Source organism: Pelophylax lessonae, assembly GCF_965119305.1.
Source record: "Pelophylax lessonae genome assembly, chromosome: 9".
NCBI classification, from domain to species: domain Eukaryota; kingdom Metazoa; phylum Chordata; class Amphibia; order Anura; family Ranidae; genus Pelophylax; species Pelophylax lessonae.
In genome coordinates, this window is record NC_138776.1 from 238,801,930 (window position 1) to 238,821,243 (window position 19,314).

At 46.6% G+C, this 19,314-nt stretch overlaps 1 protein-coding gene across 1 annotated transcript in view; it reads left to right on the forward strand.

Moving 5' to 3' along the window:
- Positions 1 to 19,314, forward strand: part of LOC309562580 (uncharacterized protein) — a 76,416-nt gene that overhangs the window by 22,479 nt on the left and 34,623 nt on the right. The window contains exons 2-3 of the mRNA XM_082266829.1: positions 233 to 397; positions 14,087 to 14,206. Of these exons, the coding sequence (XP_082122955.1) occupies positions 242 to 397; positions 14,087 to 14,206 (276 nt within the window). The 5' untranslated portion in view covers positions 233 to 241. The remainder of the gene's footprint in view (positions 1 to 232; positions 398 to 14,086; positions 14,207 to 19,314) is intronic.

Here is a 19,314-nt window from a genome sequence, read left to right on the forward strand (position 1 = left end):
CACTTCCTTTCATATCTGTGAACTGTCCAAATAGACAGATTTTGTCCCCACTTTCTGTTCTGTCTAAAACCCATCAAAAAGACGGGGACAGAAATGTTCAAAATTTTCCAAAAATTCAGACAACAATAAAAATTTGTCAAAGCGTTACCCTACTTCACTCTCTCAAACCTTAAAAAAAATAAAGACTGAATGGGTTCACACCATCCATAATCTTTCTCCTGTGTCCTTGCAGCCTTCGAAGATGTCCTACAGCACAGCCCAGGTTGGGAACCTTCTTATTAGGACACAGGTGATTCCTGCTCCAGATCCCGCTGGCTCAGATGTGTTCCCATCCAACACCATTGTGACTCCTGTGACCAGCAAATACTTCAAGAAGATACCTGTCAAGGCTTTAAGTGTGAGTTATTGGACTGTATGGGGATGATATTTTGAGGCAGGAAAAGTTTGTCTAATTTCTCAAGCTGACCATAAACATCACAGTCTGCTTGCCCAAACTTCTCTAGATCCACCAATAAATATGTAGGGTAAGGGCCTGTTTGAATCTAAGCTGAATGTATTATTTAGCGAGGCCCTCACACTACATAGTGGGGATAAAGGGATTGCACAAATGGCTTTTATCATGTATGGCCAGTGAATATCGGCCTGTTCGTACCTCTCCGTTTTCTGTGATGAGAAAGAGGGTCACTTTTTAGCATAAAATGTTTAAAGTAGACCTTTAATGTACGTTATTGAATTAACACTCAAGGCTGTGCATGCTGTGTAGCGCTACCCCCCGAAGGAGCCGCTGTTGTTAGTGTGTCCTCTGCTTGTACTCTGGCCCTGGCCGAAACCTCCCTTTTACTGACACCACCAAACTATCTGAGCCAGGAACTCCCAGCTGTCACACGGTGATGACACACACAGGTTGTTGTAAGATAAATGGTCTGTAATGGTAAACCAAAGAAGAAAAGTAACACGGTAAGAGCCGGTTCACATAGGCGCGACCCGACTTGCCGGGGCGACCTGTGAAGTCGCGGTACGTTGGAGCGGCATGCACGGACTTCATATCATTGAAGTCAATGCAGGTCGCTCCAGGTCACCCCAAAGTAGCTCAGTGTAACGCTCCGGCGTTTGTTTAGTGAACTGGATTTGCAGCTGCAGAATTTCCACTCAGTAGTCGTGTAGAGATGTGTTGAATCACCATATCCAACTCTCCAGACTCATCATTGTGGCCCAGCCTGCCTCAGCATGCAAATATACAGACACTCAGATAAGATGTTCCTGGAGTGATAGGTTGTATACGATAGGATAGAGGTGATGTGCTGAAAGGACAGGCGTGAGTAGTGATAGCAATGATAGGCACTCAATAGTAATGTTCAGGAGTGTTAGCAGATGGTGATAGATAGTATGCTGATAGGTTAGCAATCATGTACAAATAACAGGTGGTAGGGGACAGCAGATGAAGTGTACAGGAATTGCTAACTCAGTGCTAGGATATAGATGGTAGTAGACTCAAGAGCTAGCAATCTGTGTAACAGTGCAGATGATAGAAATAGCAATGCATAGATAGCAACAGTCTTTAGTATGCAAGAGTAGATAGTGTAAGTTGATAGGAAGGAATCCCCTGTGGGGTACTTATCACTAGTTGGTTTAGAGAGATGAGGGGTCCGGTAATGAGATAAGGATCAGGTAGCGAGATACAGGATCAGTAGCGAGATACAGGAAATAGCTGGAGGCTTCGGCAGCATCAGACAAGGCTGTATAACAAGCGGTTTGCACGAACACCTTGTGAGTGAAAGCCGGCGATTGAAATAGCCGCTCAGAGCGGCGCCTAGTGATGACGTCATGAGAATTAAAGGGACAGGTAGCTATATGCGTAAGAAATGGGCTGGAAGGGTACCGAAGGTACCAGAATCTTACACTCAGGACCCTTTTTCTAAGTCGGAGCGACTTGTGTCGCTCCTATTAGAACGGGTCCTGTGCTAATCTATGGCAGGCGACCCGCGGCGACTTGTCAGGCGACCAGGTCGCCTGACAAGTCGCCCCTGTGTGAACCGGCTCTAAATCAGTGATTCAGTATCAACACAGAGTCAATGCAATAAGCAATACTGTGCAGTAACCAATGTACCCCTAGAGGTGACTGTACTGATATCCCATACTGGACACATGAAAAGCTATATCAGTGGTTCCCAACTCCGGTCCTCAGGACCCACTAACAGGCCAGAGTTGCAAGATAACTGCAATACATCACAGGTGATACCATTTGCTGCTCAATGATTGCAGTATCCTAGTCTGTATCTCCCCAAAGTAATATTTAAAATCTGGCCCGTTAGTGGGTCCTGAGGACAGGAGTTGAGAACCACTGAGCTATAGCAAGCGGTCATGTTGTTCAGTCATTATAGGTCAGCCATGACAGTCTTGCAGAACAGTTACACATTGCCGCAGTGATATTATAAATCCTCTGAACATACATGTCTGTGGTGACAGTGTGTGGTCCCCTGAGCTGAAAAATCTTTGTGCAGGGTGCAGCTGAGAGTGGCATTGTTATGTAAGTAACAGCGTGGTGTGAGATTGGCCGGTCCTTTGTCACGAGTAAGTGAGAAGGGCAGGGATCTGATACCCGCGTCCGTCACAGTGAGCTCAATATGTTCTGCAGTACAAAGTATAAACGATAGTCCTCTACCAGAGAGATGAAGCCTCAAGTGAAGAGAAAAGTTAACACACTATGAAACAGACTGGCTCACTTGAGAACTTTCAGGGCAAGAGGACTAGGCCTAGGCTTGAGAGTTGAGAGGCTTGAGAGTTTGACACACTACTCTCAACCCACTACTGCTTCCAGGAAGGCCGCAAAATCTGGACACTTCTAAGTGTTCAAAAAAACAGGTGTGTATTATCCCGCACTCCCTAACCTAATGTGTCCCTCACTTTTAACTTGTGTCTGATGGCTGCAACCAAATAATTGTGTTACCAAAACTGCAAGCGAAATAAAATCAAAAATGTTGGCTGCGCCTGTCCGTGTGCAATCCAATTAATGTTTTTAAACCAAAACCTTACTTTCAAACCACAAAACTACTATCAATAGTAAAAAAAAAAAAAAAATGTGACCCAAATGACTATAGTTCAATTAGTAGTGCTTTTCTGCTTTCAAATATATGTAGCACCACCCCCGCAGGAGCTGCTGATTAGATTATTGGGTCTACGTCCTGCCTACCAACCCCTGAAATTGGCTCGAACCCTCCCTAGGCACAACTGACATGAAATGGGACTATAATACCAAATGGCTACAGGAGAACACAGTTCAGGATATATCACCCCAATAAGTAATAATAACTTGTTACCTTTCTCCAGCAGCAGTCCCTTGGGTGACACAAGGTGCAACACACAGACTTTTGCTTAACCAAAGTAGCTTTACTGAGAGTTAAAGTGCAAGTTGACTCCAAAAGACATCACAAGAGTAAACTAAGAAAGATAAAGTTATTGACACAATAATAAACAATATGATTAAGATAGCTATTTTTGTATACTTATGCAACTAAAAGATAAATCATAGGCTTTCTTTTAGCCAATTCAGGCTATACTTTACACACGTCTAGTCTCTGGTATCAGGTAGGCATAACCTATTTGAATCCCACACACAGTTCCTTCCTTTTGGTTTGGAATCTTCACTAGCAATCGTTGGTGCACAAGCTATTTGTAATCCAAAAGTAAGGATATATATTCAAAAAGGGTGAGAAAAAACGGTCACAATCACCCGCAATGTTACTGCGTAATTGGGCGTATGAATCTTCTTAGTGGTGCATATATAGGCCCCTGACACCTTATGTACTTGTGTTTAAATGCTTAGTCTCCTGGAAGGTGCACTAGGCCGCTGAGTGTACTGCGTACTATCTGAAGTGTAGTTAGCACCGGCTAAAGTTACTTTCTCCCAAGCGAGAATCAGATTTGGGCATGTGCCCTGCTCACCAAACAGCCTCTTTCTTCAGGAGCTCTCCACCTCCGATTTCTGTCACCAGCCACGCTTGCGGTTAGATGTGGGCAACTCCAGTCTCTGCAGAGCATCAATGGGTTCTCTGGGAAGGCTCCTTTACTGAAGATGAAATGCTTCCACTCAGTCACTTAAGGCCCAGGCTTCAGGCCTAGTCCACAGCATCAGCCCACAGCACTTGCTTCCTTCTAGCTGTTGTGTGTGGAGACAAGAGAGAGAGCCTGGCTCCTCCCTTCCTTTATAAATCCTCCCCCAAAAGGCTGTGTGATGAAGCAATGCACCCTGGTATTCCAACTGAATTGTGGGTATCGTAGTGTAAAAACGTCTGATTAATATCACCAAGCTGCAGTGTGGCAGTTTGGCCACTAGATGGAGCCGAGTTCCTTAAAATGTCCTGCAGCAGTCTTTTACAACTTGTATAAGAGGAAAACCTCGCTACACACTCCCCCCACTTGAGAAACTTTGGTCCCCAAAGAGGACAACAGCATGTACTCCAGTGCATATGTTGGCAGTACACAAAAAGAACATTAACATATGCATAATAGGGAATCATCTTCCTTTTCTTAAGCAGAGTTCAAACTTAACAACTGCATATTACAACACAGGTTCGACATAGGAACCTCCCACCAATTGTCGGGGAAGGAAAGGTAATTCTGTTCACAGACCCCCGACACTTGGGTGGCTTGTACAGATGTGCCTGGGGGTGAGCTAGGGTTGTCCTCCACCAAATCCGCGGTGGAAGAACTAGGCTGATCAAGAGATTGTTTGGAAGTAAAGATAGCTTCTTCCGAGCATTCACCCAATTGGTCGTAAGTTAGTCTTTTAGGTGGGTGAATGACTCTTCTTTCCCTCTGTTCTTTGGGAGTCACAATCTTAGAAGTGCTGGAACCAGCCGCTCCTGGGGATTCTTCAAGAGCTTCCTCCTAATGTCCCAACGCATTGGACTCTGGGGTTTCAGAAGCAGTTAATTCTTCTTCAGAGAAAAGTGCAACCTCCTCCTCAGGATCTTCACCATCAGCTACTTCTTCTGTAAGCATGTGGAAAGGCACAAATTCAGGAGCTTCCGCCCGAAGGGTTCCTCTTTCAACCAGTTCGGATGAAGACAGGTACGCAGTCGTGTGTTCTGGTAACTGAGATGACCACATCCAATCAGGTACCTCCTCTTCATCTTCCAGATCTTCATTTGGAGAATCTCCATCCCTCACATCTGGAAATGCTGTTTGAGATCTGGTAACTGACCTGTGCCCTTGAGACGTTGAAGGGACTTCATGTGAGACTGGGTCAGGAGGTAGGCGAACTGCTTCTGAGAGAGGTAATAGGTGGTTCCTATGCCAAGTCTTCAGCGGGCCCACTCTCCCTTCCGGCCTAATCTGATACACAGGAAGGTTTGGCAGCTGCTTACAGATGACATAGGGCTGGGATTTCCAACTGTCAGCCAAATTGTGTTTCCCAGGGATACCCAAGTTCCTCAACAACACTTTATCCCCTGGCTGCAAATCCTGGATCCTAACTTTCAGGTCAAAGTTTCTTTTATTTCTCAGCCCCCGTTGATCAGATGAGACTTGGGCTTTTTCGTAGGCCGTTTTTAGGCTCTTCCTCAACCGGTCCACATACCCCTTGTGAGATGCTGCTGAGGTGTGATCAGGTGATATGCCGAAAGCCAAGTCCACTGGCAGCCGAGCCTCCCGCCCGAACATTAATCGGTATGGGGAGTATCCTGTAACATCACTGACAGTACTATTGTAGGCATGTACGATGGCAGCTACATGTTTACTCCAGTGCTGTTTCTTTTCTGAGCTCAGGGTCCCCAACATGTTCAAAAGAGTCCGGTTAAACCGTTCAGGCTGAGCATCCCCTTGTGGGTGGTAGGGAGTAGTCCTAGTCTTTTGGATGCCTAACAAGTCTAGCAACTTCTTAATCAGCCGGCTTTCAAAGTCTCTTCCCTGATCTGAATGGAGGCGTTGCGGTAAACCATAGTGCACAAAGAACTTTTCCACTAATACTTTGGCCACTGTTGTGGCTTTCTGGTCTTTTGTTGGAAACGCCTGGGCGTATCTGGTGAAATGATCTGTTACCACAAGGACATTCCCTTGACCACTCAAGTCAGGCTCCAGGCAAAGGAAATCAATGCACACCAGTTCCATAGGCCCCTGACTTTGCAGATGGCCCATTGGGGCTGCTTGACGTGGCAAAGTTTTCCTCTGGATGCAGCGAGCACAAGAACGACAGTATCCTTCAACTTCACCCCGCATACAGGGCCAGTAAAACCTGTCTCTCACAAGTTGGAAAGTCCTTTCAGGCCCCAGATGACCATGATTCTCATGGAGAGCAGCCAAGACTCCTTCCCTGAATTTAGCTGGTAGGAACAGTTGCCACTTCTCTTCCAGATCATCAGAGGGGCCCCTTCGGTAGACCACCCCTTGGCGTATCTGTAGCCGGTCCCATTCTTTATGCAACAATCGGGCTTCCCGAGGGGAGTCTGTTAGAAGCAGCTCAGGGCGCTGAGTCTCCATGGCCTTCAGCAAAAGTTTCCCCAAAGGGTCTTTTAACTGTTCCTTCCTCAAGTCCCCTTTTGATAGCCTAGGCAAACCTTCTTCTTCAACCTGGGTCACCCTGCAATAACACCTGGGTACTCCAGCAGCTAAGACCCCAATCTCTTCGGCTCTTGCTCCTCCACTGGATCGAAATTCCGTTCCCTGACATAGGGCGCGCACTCCCTCCGAGGTCAAGTGGGCCCATTCTTCAGTAGGATCGTTGGGGGCATGAGACCTTCTGGAGAGGGCTTCTGCATCCCTATTCCCAACTCCTGGTCGGTATTTTAAACTGAACATAAAGCTAGAGAGAGCGGCTAACCACCTATGTCCTGTAGCGTCCAGTTTGGCAGTGGTCAGCAGGTAGGTAAGTGGATTATTATCCGTTTTGACTATGAATTCTGCTCCATATAAGTAATCTCTCAGTTTGTCTACTACAGCCCACTTCAAGGCCAGAAATTCGAGCTTGTGTGTGGGGTAATTCCTCTCGGAAGGTATCAGACTTCTGCTCACATAAGCAACGGGCCGCAGGTGACCATCATGCTCCTGGTACAACACCCCACCTAGCCCATCTCTGCTGGCATCGACATGTAGTTCGTAGGGTTTTGAGGGGTCTGCGTAGGCCAACACAGGGGCAGTGGTCAGGCTCTTCTTTAACTGAATGAAGGCTTCCTCACATTTCGAGGTCCACTGATCCTGAATAGATTCCTTAGGCTTTCTAGGCCCCATGGCGGGTTTCACTGGTTTGACTGGTTCTGGAACATCATCTTCCCCTTCGGTTCTGAGTAATTCATTGAGGGGTCGGGCAATTTTGGCAAACCCTTCCACAAATCTCCTGTAATAGGAGCAGAAACCCAGGAATGATCGGAGCTCAGTCACATTTGTGGGCCTCGGCCAGGAAGTAACAGCATCCAGCTTCTCTGGGTCGGTGGACACTCCTTCTGCAGACACAATGTGACCCAGGTAATGGACCGAGGACTGGTAAAACTGGCACTACTCCGGAGAAAGTTTCAGGCCTTCTTCATATAACCTCTTTAGGACCTTTTCCACCTCTCTTCATGCTCTTCTAGGGTTCTGCCGAACACAATAATATCGTCCAAGTATACCAGTACCTCTATCAGGTTCATATCTCCAACAGTTCTCTCCATCAGTCTTTGGAAGGTGGCTGGGGCTCCTGACAACCCTTGAGGCATGCGGTTAAACTCAAAGAACCCCATGGCGGTGAAAAAAGGCTGTCTTCTCCCTATCCTCAGGGTTCATGGGGATCTGGTAGTATCCGCTCTTCAAGTCCATCACACTGAACCACTTGGCCCCTGACAAACTTTGTAAAGCGTCTTCAATCCGGGGGGTGGTATACTGGTCTGGAATAGTCCTTCTGTTATGTGTTCGGTAGTCGATACAGAGCCTCAGGGACCCAGTTTTCTTCCGGACTACCACTATTGGAGAAGCGTACGGGCTCCTGGATTCTCGAATAATCCCTGTTCTCTTGAGCTCCCCCAACTGCTCCCGTAGATCTTCTAAGTCACCCAAGGGAACCCGTCGGACTCTCTCTCGAAAGGGTTTATCTTCATGTAGGCGGATATTATGGGTGGCACTCTTTGCACACCCCACATCGAATTCATCTTTAGAGAATATTTCTTTCCATCTAATCAGTTGGGCCCTGGCTCTCTTCTTCCATTCCGGTGGGAGGGCCGTATTTCCAGAGCAGAGCTCCTCTATGGTGATTTTGCCCCCGTCTTCCCTCTTCAAATCCGATGGGGCAACTGGGGTGGCCGGGGTCACCTGGCCCAACAGCACCCTGGCCGGCACCTTCACCGGAGTAGTAGCAGTATTTCTGACACTCACCAAAACCTTCCCATGACTTTTCTGTAATGCCTTCAATGGGATCACTTCGGGGATCACTTCTATCCCTTTCTGTGCCTCCGATGGGCCTGATTCAAGAACCATGAAAGGGCCTGGCTGCTTCCAAGTGAGCTTGACAGAAGCCCTCAAGCAGGTCACCTCTCCCGGCTGCAACACCTTCTCTGTTTTATCCAGCTTCCAGATCTTTCCAACTCCCTTGGCAGGGGCCTTCTGTTCTAGTCCTAGACGTTGATAGGCCTGCCTTAACATGGGATGAACTTTCAGAGTTGGGGCATCCTGTCCCTGGACTAGTTGTGTCAGCAATCGCCTGACTAGGTCAGTGTTGGTCCCTATAATGAGGGAACTCTTATTGGCCCCTGGTGGGCGAGGGCATACCACTGCTAAAGTATCGAAGGTTTCAGCTTTGCCGGCCAAGGAGGGGTCAAAAGTTAATTTGATTGGCAAATACCCGTCATAGGGAAAACTTTGTGTTCCAATACCCCATATCTCCAGGTCTTCCAGCCTCTGCAGGGGCAGATGTTTGAGGTGTCTATCGTAGAAATCCCTATACAGGAGAGTCACCTGGGCTCCTGTGTCCAGTAAAGCCTTTGTATAAATTCCTCCCACTTGGATTGAGACTACAGGGGAAGGCCCCACTAGCTTGACAGGAAATTCTTTTGGAGTAGCCCTTCTGCCGGGCTCAGCTACCTGCACCCGTACTCCTTTCCTTTTTGAGTTTCTACTGGGCCTCATCTCCTCCTGGGCCTGATGTGCATTGATTTCCCGCCTCTTATCGGCCCAAGTCATGGAATGAGAGGCATTTAAAAAGGGCTTTACTCCCTGACTGTGGCTCTTGAATTTAAGGGATCTCTTGGAGTCCGTTAAAACTGTTGGGCGCCTGGTTGACTCCTTCACCGGAGCCCTCTGAAGTTTTTCCGCCGGCTTTCGGTGTTTGGAGGCAGCCTCCTCTGGACTGGGACATACTCCTCTGACATGACCTACCCCTCCGCAATTGAAACAGGTTATCGACCTCCTAGATTTCTGTTCTGGTTCAACACTGGAACTACGGTGTTTAGCGGGCTTCTCTTCTGTGTTTCTATTGGATAGAGCAGATGCCTGACTGTTCAGGATGGATACCATTTCTATTAGCTGTGACACCTGAGTCTTTAGGAGCTCAACTTGTGAGTTGCCTTCTTCTGCACTTATCACTCTAACTCGGGCGGTGGTTTCCCGTTCTTGGCTCTTCCTTTTGTTATCCAACATGACCTCTTCTTCCCGGACCATCCTGATCAGATCAGGGTATTCCAGAATGCCACCGTCCTGGCGAGTTCGCAACAGTATAGCAATAGGGTCTAGAGGTTGAGCTCCCCTCAGCACCTGTTGTGCTCGAGTCTCATCCACCTTCCGGGGATCCAACCCTTTTTTTAACAGAATCTGATGTATGATCCTATCCAGACGCCCGATGAATTCAGACAGTTTTTCTCCTTCCTTCTGGTAACAGTGCTCCAGTTGGTAAAGAAGTTCAGTAACCTTTTCTGTACGACCAAACACATCTTGTAGAATATCCAGATAGTCTTGTGCAGTACAATCCTTCTTACTTAGCTTGAGGTTGCGTACGGCCTCCAATGCAGGCCCCTTCAAACTCTCTGTGATTCGCTGCTTCTTATACTGTTCTGGTATCTCCCACTCCTCCAGGGCCTGAGTAGCATTATCTAGCCACTCCTCAAATCCATCTTCCACTGAAGGTACAGGTTGCTTCCCAGAAAAAGTCCTGAGCTTCCTGTATCCAGTCATCAAATAGTTTGGAGGATCCTTGTTACATTTGGCTACTATTTCCCCCAGGACAGCGCATAGTTCTGAGCTAAGGGTAGTCAAAGGTGGTGCACTGAATCCCTCCTTTTTGGCACTTTCTTCTGTGCTCAGTCCCCCTGTAGTAGTGGGTATAGGGTCTTCCTCTGAACCTTCTGGATGTATCAGGAATAACTCTACTTGATCTATAGTTTTTTATGCTGGTGCCCTTGAAGTGATCTGGGACCCCCTTCTTCCATTCACACAATGCGTAGGTGTGTTGATTGGTGGTATCTTTCCTCATGTCCATCACCCAAAGTTTCCTGTCCTTGGAGTATGTTCTCAGACTTGAGAGTAGTTGTTCCTCTGTCCAGTTCTCTCCTTTGATTCCAATCACCAGACCATGGCCAATAAGGACATTTTCTTCTCTGCACCACCGGGCTGCAGCGGCAGGGTCCATTTCTGTGCGAACAGGGATTTTGTCACTGAGAGGGACTGTTGCAGGACCGTAGATATCCCGGACGAGCCCCCACGTGTAGCACCACCCCCGCAGGAGCTGCTGATTAGATTATTGGGTCTACGTCCTGCCTACCAACCCCTGAAATTGGCTCGAACCCTCCCTAGGCACAACTGACATGAAATGTGACTATAATACCAAATGGCTACAGGAGAACACAGTTCAGGATATATCACCCCAATAAGTAATAATAACTTGTTACCTTTCTCCAGACGCAGTCCCTTGGGTGACACAAGGTGCAACACACAGACTTTTGCTTAACCAAAGTAGCTTTACTGAGAGTTAAAGTACAAGTTGACTCCAAAAGACATCACAAGAGTCAACTAAGAAAGATAAAGTTATTGACACAATAATAAACAATATGATTAAGATAGCTATTTTTGTATACTTATGCAACTAAAAGATAACTCATAGGCTTTCTTTTAGCCAATTCAGGCTATACTTTACACACGTCTAGTCTCTGGTATCAGGTAGGCAGAACCTATTTGAATCCCACACACAGTTCCTTCCTTTTGGTTTGGAATCTTCGCTAGCAATCGTTGGTGCACAAGCTATTTGTAATCCAAAAGTAAGGATATATATTCAAAAAGGGTGAGAAAAAACGGTCACAATCACCCGCAATGTTACTGCGTAATTGGGCGTATGAATCTTCTTAGTGGTGCATATATAGGCCCCTGACACCTTATGTACTTGTGTTTAAATGCTTAGTCTCCTGGAAGGTGCACTAGGCCGCTGAGTGTACTGCGTACTATCTGAAGTGTAGTTAGCACCGGCTAAAGTTACTTTCTCCCAAGCGAGAATCAGATTTGGGCATGTGCCCTGCTCACCAAACAGTCTCTTTCTTCAGGAGCTCTCCACCTCCGATTTCTGTCACCAGCCGCGCTTGCGGTTAGATGTGGGCAACTCCAGTCTCTGCAGAGCATCAATGGGTTCTCTGGGAAGGCTCCTTTACTGAAGATGAAATGCTTCCACTCAGTCACTTAAGGCCCAGGCTTCAGGCCTAGTCCACAGCATCAGCCCACAGCACTTGCTTCCTTCTAGCTGTTGTGTCTGGAGACAAGAGAGAGAGCCTGGCTCCTCCCTTCCTTTATAAAGCCTCCCCCAAAAGGCTGTGCGATGAAGCAATGCACCCTGGTATTCCAACTGAATTGTGGGTATCGTAGTGTAAAAATGTCTGATTAATATCACCAAGCTGCAGTGTGGCAGTTTGGCCACTAGATGGAGCCGAGTTCCTTAAAATGTCCAGCAGCAGTCTTTTACAACTTGTATAAGAGGAAAACCTCGCTACACATATTTCCCTTTAAATGCGCTTCTCATATCCCACAGTTTTTCCACCTTCACCCTTGTGGATTTCGGTTAAAAAACTCCCACTACCTTTCACCACTGCGCGCACCTCCATTTTAGACATGTTTCCAGGTCTCAAATCGTCTTCCTCTGCTTGGGTTAATTCCAGGCTCCTCAGCTGTTCAATCTCCTTTCACTCTCCTCTCTCCTCACTCAGCCGACTTTGTCTGGACTTCCTTTCCTCCACGTCCCCTAGGTATAAAACATACACTCCCATTGTGTAGTATATAAATTTTTACATTTATTGCTTAATATCCACTTACAATTAAACTTGAGACATTGCGCCTTAAAAATTATCCGACGGGGCAGCAGCTCCCGTATGCTCTCGTATGTTCCACAAACACAGTCCTCTATCACCCGACTCCTCCCACGTGTTTCGTCACGATCACGTGACTTCCTCAGGGTTACCTGAGGAAGTCATGTGCAAGTGACGATACGCGTGGGAGGAGTTGGTTGACAGCCCCAGCTTGACTTTCCTTCGGACTACAATTCCCAGAATGCTCTGGGCACTTGTATAAGTGCTATGCAGGGACAAAAACAGCAACCGGTACCAAATTGCAGGCAAATAACGTTTTGTATTTCCAGTAACAACACCCAGTGTTACACATAAAAAATTAAGGAACCCCAAACAAGCATGCTTTTCCTGTAATAAGTTTTATTTAGTTGTTGTTTGGTTATTGTGGACAGACCTCAGAAGAATGTTTAGGCAGATCCACTAACTGGCTGGTTCTGCTTAAAGGATTAGTCCACCCTAAAACTAAAATCCCTGCATCTGTAGATCTCCATGATCTAACACTATCCTATCTAGCCCTGTAAAGAAGAAATCAGTATACTTACCTTTTTTGAAGCCGATCCCACCCGGTCTCCAGAAACGGAAGCTCTGCAGAGGACACCGCCGACAACGGCCGTGAAATAAAGTGACGCCACCCATAGACTTACTATGGGGCTTCCGTTGTCAGCTGTGTCCTCTGTACCCGCCTACACAGCAAAGCCGTGGGTGACAGCTCACCGTGGGATCTGGTCAAATTGGCTTAAAAAAATGGTAAGTATACTGGTTTCTTCTTTACAGGGCTAGATACAGTAGGTTAGTGTTAGATCGTGGAGGTCTATAGATGCAGGGATTTTGGTGTTAGGGTGGACTTGGCCTTCAAAGGCTACATTCACTTAAGTGGGTTTCTTTTTTTCTTCAAGTGTTTTTGAGCGTTTTTGCAGCTTTTTTTAACTAAAAGGTGTGAAGTGCTGCTGAAAAAGGATCAGAGAGCTTCTGTTTGAACATAAAACGCGCAACAAAACGCTTGAAAAAACACTAAGAATAAAAACTCATGGTGCGCTTTTGAAGAGTTTTCATTGATGTCTATTGGGATAAAAACACTCAACTCTGCCTGAAAAGTAGCTCATGTACTTTTTTGAACGAACGGCGTTTTGCTACAAGTGACAGGACGCTCAGATGTGAATAAGGGCTATTGAAAATAATAGGTTTTTGCTTGCTGAGCATTTTTGAGCTTCGCGCTAAAAGCTACAAAACACTCAAGTGTGGGACCTAAACATCAATCTCCCCCTTGCTAGAGGCCAAGAGTCCACATGTTTAATGCTCCAACATGTTACCAGGCAATGAAGTGATGCAAAACCAAAGAACCACAGCCAGAAAGAGAAAGAATCTTGCTGGTTGCGTTGCCTAGAGATACGAGTGCCCAGAGGGGTGACTCAGCTCACCAGTTGGGCAATCATAAATTACTTTACATTTTGGGTAGAAAGGCCATTTTCAATTAAATATTTAGGGACGCTCTGATAAAAAGTTGGGCTTACAAAATGTTGTCTTGGTGGGACTGCTAGATCCTGCACGTCAGCTGATGGTGGGAAATACCCAGCTATCAGCTGACTCTGGGTCGCAGGAGAGCAAAAGTAAGTGCACCCAATCACAGGAGAAGTATGGCTGTAAAAGCTTTGGCCATACTTCTCTTTTAAATGTAAATAACTACTACTAGCTAAAACGTGCTGTTACATAACACACATTTATGAAAAAGTTCCTAGTGGATTTGCCACAGCTATAACGTATATATTTCATTGTACTGACCTGTTTTTTTCATTTATCTTTTGCAGACAGTTCTGATGCTTATTGGAATTCTGCAGATGTTTACAGGATTTGTATTTTATGCAACAGAAAGGAAGATAGTGACTATGACACTCAACAGTGGAATCTACATATGGGGAGGAGTGGTGGTAAGATACCAGAGGATTTGCACTGATCATGACAAAACAAACTGATGACCATGATATACAGCAAGGGCCTTCAAGCTATGGCCCTCCAGCTGTTCAGGAACTACAATTCCCATCATGCCTAGTCATGTCTGTGAATGTCAGAGTTTTACAGTGCCTCATGGGATGTATAGTTCTGCAACAGCTGGAGGGTCGTAGTATGAGGATCCCTGATATACAGTATATTCCCAAATTGGTTCTTTGCTTGATTCTTTGTACATTTGTGCAATCCCCACTTAGAAGGCCTTGATATTTTAGGTGTATCGGGGGTTCTTAACCTGGGATCCTTGGACCCCCTAAGTCAGTGCTGGCGAACCTTGGCACCCCAGATGTTTTGGAACTACATTTCCCATGATGCTAATGCACTCTGCAGTGTCGTTGAGCTTCATGAGAAATGTAGTTCCAAAACATCTGGGGTGCCAAGGTTTGCCATCGATGCCCTAAGAGCCGGTTCACATTGAAGTGACACGACTCCTTACTACTTCGGGGGCGACTTGTGCATTACCATGCACCACGACTTCGGATCGACTTGCAGGGACTTCACATAATGGAAGTCTATGCAAGTCGCTCCGAGGTCGCCCCGAAATAGTACAGGACCCTTTTTCTAAGTCGGAGCGACTTGTGTCGCTCCTATTAGAACGGGTCCTGTAGCGGTCAATGGACCGCGAGGGAGCGCGACTTGTCAGGCTGACAAGTCGTCTGACAAGTCGCGCTAGTGTGAACCGGCTCTTAGTGGTCCATTGATGGGTTTCAGGGTCAGATAAAAAATAACATTTGCACTCACTATACAGCCCTCCCTCTGGTGCCAAACCAGTGCTTTCCCATTGAAAGAAATGAAAGAAAACGCACCCTGCCTCTGTTTATAGCGCTGACCGCTAAGCGTCTCTTTACTCATTGTTTGCCCATGTGTACCATTTATATTTGTATCATCGCTTCCTGAACAACCGTCATCTTGTGCCACTTCATAATAGCAAATGCTATTTTTTATTATCTCATAGTACAGTAGTAGTTGTACAGAATTAGTACAGTAGCAGAATTAAAATAGTTTTATTTGATTTGCACATGATGATTGTTATTCGTTTTTGAAAAGAATAGCCTTTACTTTTTTGCATTAAAAGGAGTACGTTTTTTGTTAACCACTTCAGCCCCGGAAGGTTTTCCCCCTTAATGACCAGGCCATTTTTTTGCGATTCGGTAATGCGTTACTTTAACGAAAAATTGTGCGGTCGTGCGACGCTGTACCCAAATACAATTGATGTCCTTTTTTTCCCACAAATAGAGTTTTCTTTTGGTGGTATTTGGTCACCTCTGCGGTTTTTGGATTTTGCGCTATAAACAAAAAAATGCGCCAGTTTTGAAACAAAACGCCATATTTTTTACTTTCTGCTATAAAACATTCCCAATAAAAAAAATTTAAAAAAATCAAATTTTTTTTTATCAGTTTAGGCCAATTTGTTTTCTGCTACATATTTTTGGTAAAAAAAAAATCCCAAAAAGCGTATTTTAAGTGGTTTACGCAAAAGTTTTAGCGTTTACAAACTACGGGATAGATGTTTGGAATTTTTATTTATTTTTTTGTTTTTATTAGTAATGGCGGTGATCAGCATTTTTTAGCGGGACTGCGACATTGCAGCGGACAGATCGGGCCCTTAACTGACATTTTTGACACTTTTTGGGGACCAGTGAGACTAATACAGTAATCAGTGCTAAATATTATGCACTGTTACTGTATAAATGACACTGGCAGGGAAAGGGGTTAACACTGGGAGTGATCAAAGGGGTTAATGCATGCCTAAATATGCTTGCTCACTGTGGGGAGGGAGTTCTGTGACAGGCACAGAGAGATCGGGGTGTCAGCTTAGCTGAAACTTCTGATCTCTCCCTGCCTGTCCGACAGAAGACTCACCTGCTTTGTTTACATAAGCGGGCGGGTCTTCTGTCAGTTTATTTGACAATCGCGGAAGGCCGGCGGCAATCGCCGCTGCTCCTCCCACTGTGTCTAAACACAGCGGGAGCGCGGCTCCGGCGGCATGCGCGCACCACCGAGACCTCCTGCACTAAATCACGTAGTACTATGTGATTTTCAGCAGCCGAGCCGCCCTGCCGCAGTAATACTACGGTGGGCGGTCTGCAAGAGGTTACAATTTTTTCTTAATTTCAATCATTTTTTATTCAAGATTTGTCACATACAGAAAAATACAAAAAGGGTATTTGTCACAGAACAGGGTATAGGTAACAGTGCCACATTCAAAAGGTAAGAAGAACATCTAAGAACATCAATTAGTATATCTTTGCATGGAAAACTAGTTCTTATGCCCCAAGCTGGTACCCCCTGTGCCAGGGGTGTCAAACTAAATGTCATTGCGGGCCCGCATCAGCATTATGGTTATCCTCAAAGGGCCGGGTATATCTGTAAGATTAGATGTCCAGAGCACCCACACCCTCTTACACCCTTACATTAGATGTCAGGAGCCCCCCCACCATCATAAGTCAAGAGTCGCCAACTCTTCCTTACATCACAATGCACCCCCTACCTTGTTCTACTGCCAGAAAGAAGAAGGTGGATCTGGGAAGAAAAAAGTGCAAGGTCTGGGGGAGGACCAGAGGAGGGCTGGAGTCAGCGTCCTCTGAGACCAGGGGAGGCAGAGACAAGGTGGTGATGCGGCTGCACAGAGAGGTAGGAAGAGTTCTGCCCTCCTCTCTGCTGCAGATTGCTGAGAAGGGGGGGCAAAGACCAGCCTTTCTGCAGCAGCACAGAGAAGCGCAGGATTTGGCAAAGGAGTTCTGTCCTCTCTTCTGCCGGCTACTGAGACAAAGTGGGAGCAGAGACTGTGGGAGAGGTGCGAGGGCCACATGAAATGGCCTGGAGAGCCGCATTCGGCCCGCGGGCCTTGTGTTTGACACCTGTGCCCTAGGCAGTTCTGGCCCTCCACATCTCCAGGGTACCCCAATGGGAACATACTGCACACCCGGAGGAAGGACCATCCCGAACCCAAGGGCACCAGAGGAGTCTTTGCAGGTGAAACCAGAATAATGGAAAATCTGCATGAACAGCGTTTAAATCACTCAAATGTACCTTTATTAATATAGCATAGAGTGCCAATCATGTCTAGCAGAAAGTAGAAGGGTGGGATTAGGGAAAGGGGAAAATGAAGGTGGGGGAGAAGGGAAAGTGAAGGAAAAAACCAAAGTGGGAACCATGTAACAATGAGATGTGATAACAAAAGGAGCAAAGGAGGGGAAATGGGAACTAGAATACTTCTGAAAGCTTCCTCACATAGGAACATCTAGCTAAAACAGTGTTTTAATGAACAGGTGCTTAATCAACTTTGTACCCGTGAAGTGCCATACCAATCAATCCATGGTTGCCAGGACTTAAGGAATTCACTATATCTATACCTGTTATAGATGCTAGCATTTTCTCATAATTAAAATGTATTGAAAGAGTACATATCACCTCGGATACCTTTGGGGGATCCGGAGACCTCCACAGCCTGAGAACCACCAGTTTTGCTGCTTAAAATTGTTTTCTTTATTCAAACCTTACTTCCACTCCCCAGCATCTCTTTCCTCGAGAATACCGGACACTTCAAGGTAGTGGCGGCTGGTGCTCAAAAATTTGAGGGGGGGGGGCGCAAACAGAAAAATGTAATAGGTAATGCTTTGCGGCAAAAAACGCTGTAAAAAATTGCGTGACTTTGAGGTCACAAAAGTGTGACAGGGGCCTTCAGTAATTAAGGCATAGCGTGCCCCCTTTCAATGCACAGTGACCAGCGTGCCCCCTTTCAATGCACAGTGACCAGCGTGCCCCCTTTCAATGCACAGTGACCAGCGTGCCCCCTTTCAATGCAGTGACCAGCGTACATGCCCCCTTCAATGCAGTGACCAGCGTACATGCCCCTTTCAATGCAGTGACCAGCGTACATGCCCCTTTCAATGCAGTGACCAGCGTACATGCCCCCAATGTAGTGACCAGCATACATGCCCCCAATGCAGAGATCAGCGTGCGTGCCCCCAATGTATGCCCCCAATGCAGTGACCAGCGTACATGCCCCCAATGTAGTGACCAGCATACATGCCCCCAATGTAGTGACCAGCATACATGCCCCCAATGTAGTGACCAGCGTACATTCCCCCAATGTAGTGACCAGCATACATGCCCCCAATGCAGAGATCAGCGTGCGTGCCCCCAATGTAGTGACCAGCATACATGCCCCCAATGCAGAGATCAGCGTGCGTGCCCTCAATGTAGTGACCAGCATACATGCCCCCAATGCAGAGATCAGCGTGCGTGCCCCCTTACTTACCTGGAGCAGCAGCAGCGGCGGGCGGCTTCTCCTCAGTCCCGGTGACCGGCAACGCGTCTCTTCCAGTCCTTCCGCTCCCGCCTCCTCCTCAGCCAATGGCATGGGGTTTGCCTTGCGGCCAATCAGATAGCGCGTATCGGGCGCGCTTCCTGATTGGCCAGGAGGAGGATCGGTGTGACAATAGCGAAGTTTCATTTGCTATTGTCACACAATGGGTGGGCTCTAATCAGGTGATGCCAAAAAAAAAAAATCCCCATTGAACTCCATGCATCCGGCCCCCTAATCTGCATGCAGGGGCGCCGGACGCATGGATGGGGGGGCGGCGCCCCTGCGCCTGCAGTACACCGGCCGCCACTGCTTCAAGGTATGAAGGAACATGTAACCTGCTCCCCTGTGAAAGTGCCAGTCACTAGACCCAAGCACTGTCACAGGACTGAGGAAGTAACATTATACTATTCCAAATAAAAAAATTCCAAATTCTGATTCTCTCCTGTCCAGGGTTGCTGACACTGCTGATATCAGTGTCAGCCACAGAGGAGAAAGTTACTATAAGAATGTGACAGTGTCTCGTTAAGGAAGCAAAACATGAGAAATGAGTTTGTACTGCAGAGATGTACTGAATATGTAAAGCAGGGTGCTCAACCTCTCAAAGAGTGGGGGCCACTTAATTGATTTGGTAACTGGTTGCGGGCCACAATGAAATAAAAAGGATCAGAATTTAGAATTTTTTTATTTTGAATAGCATAGTGAAGATTTTAACCACTT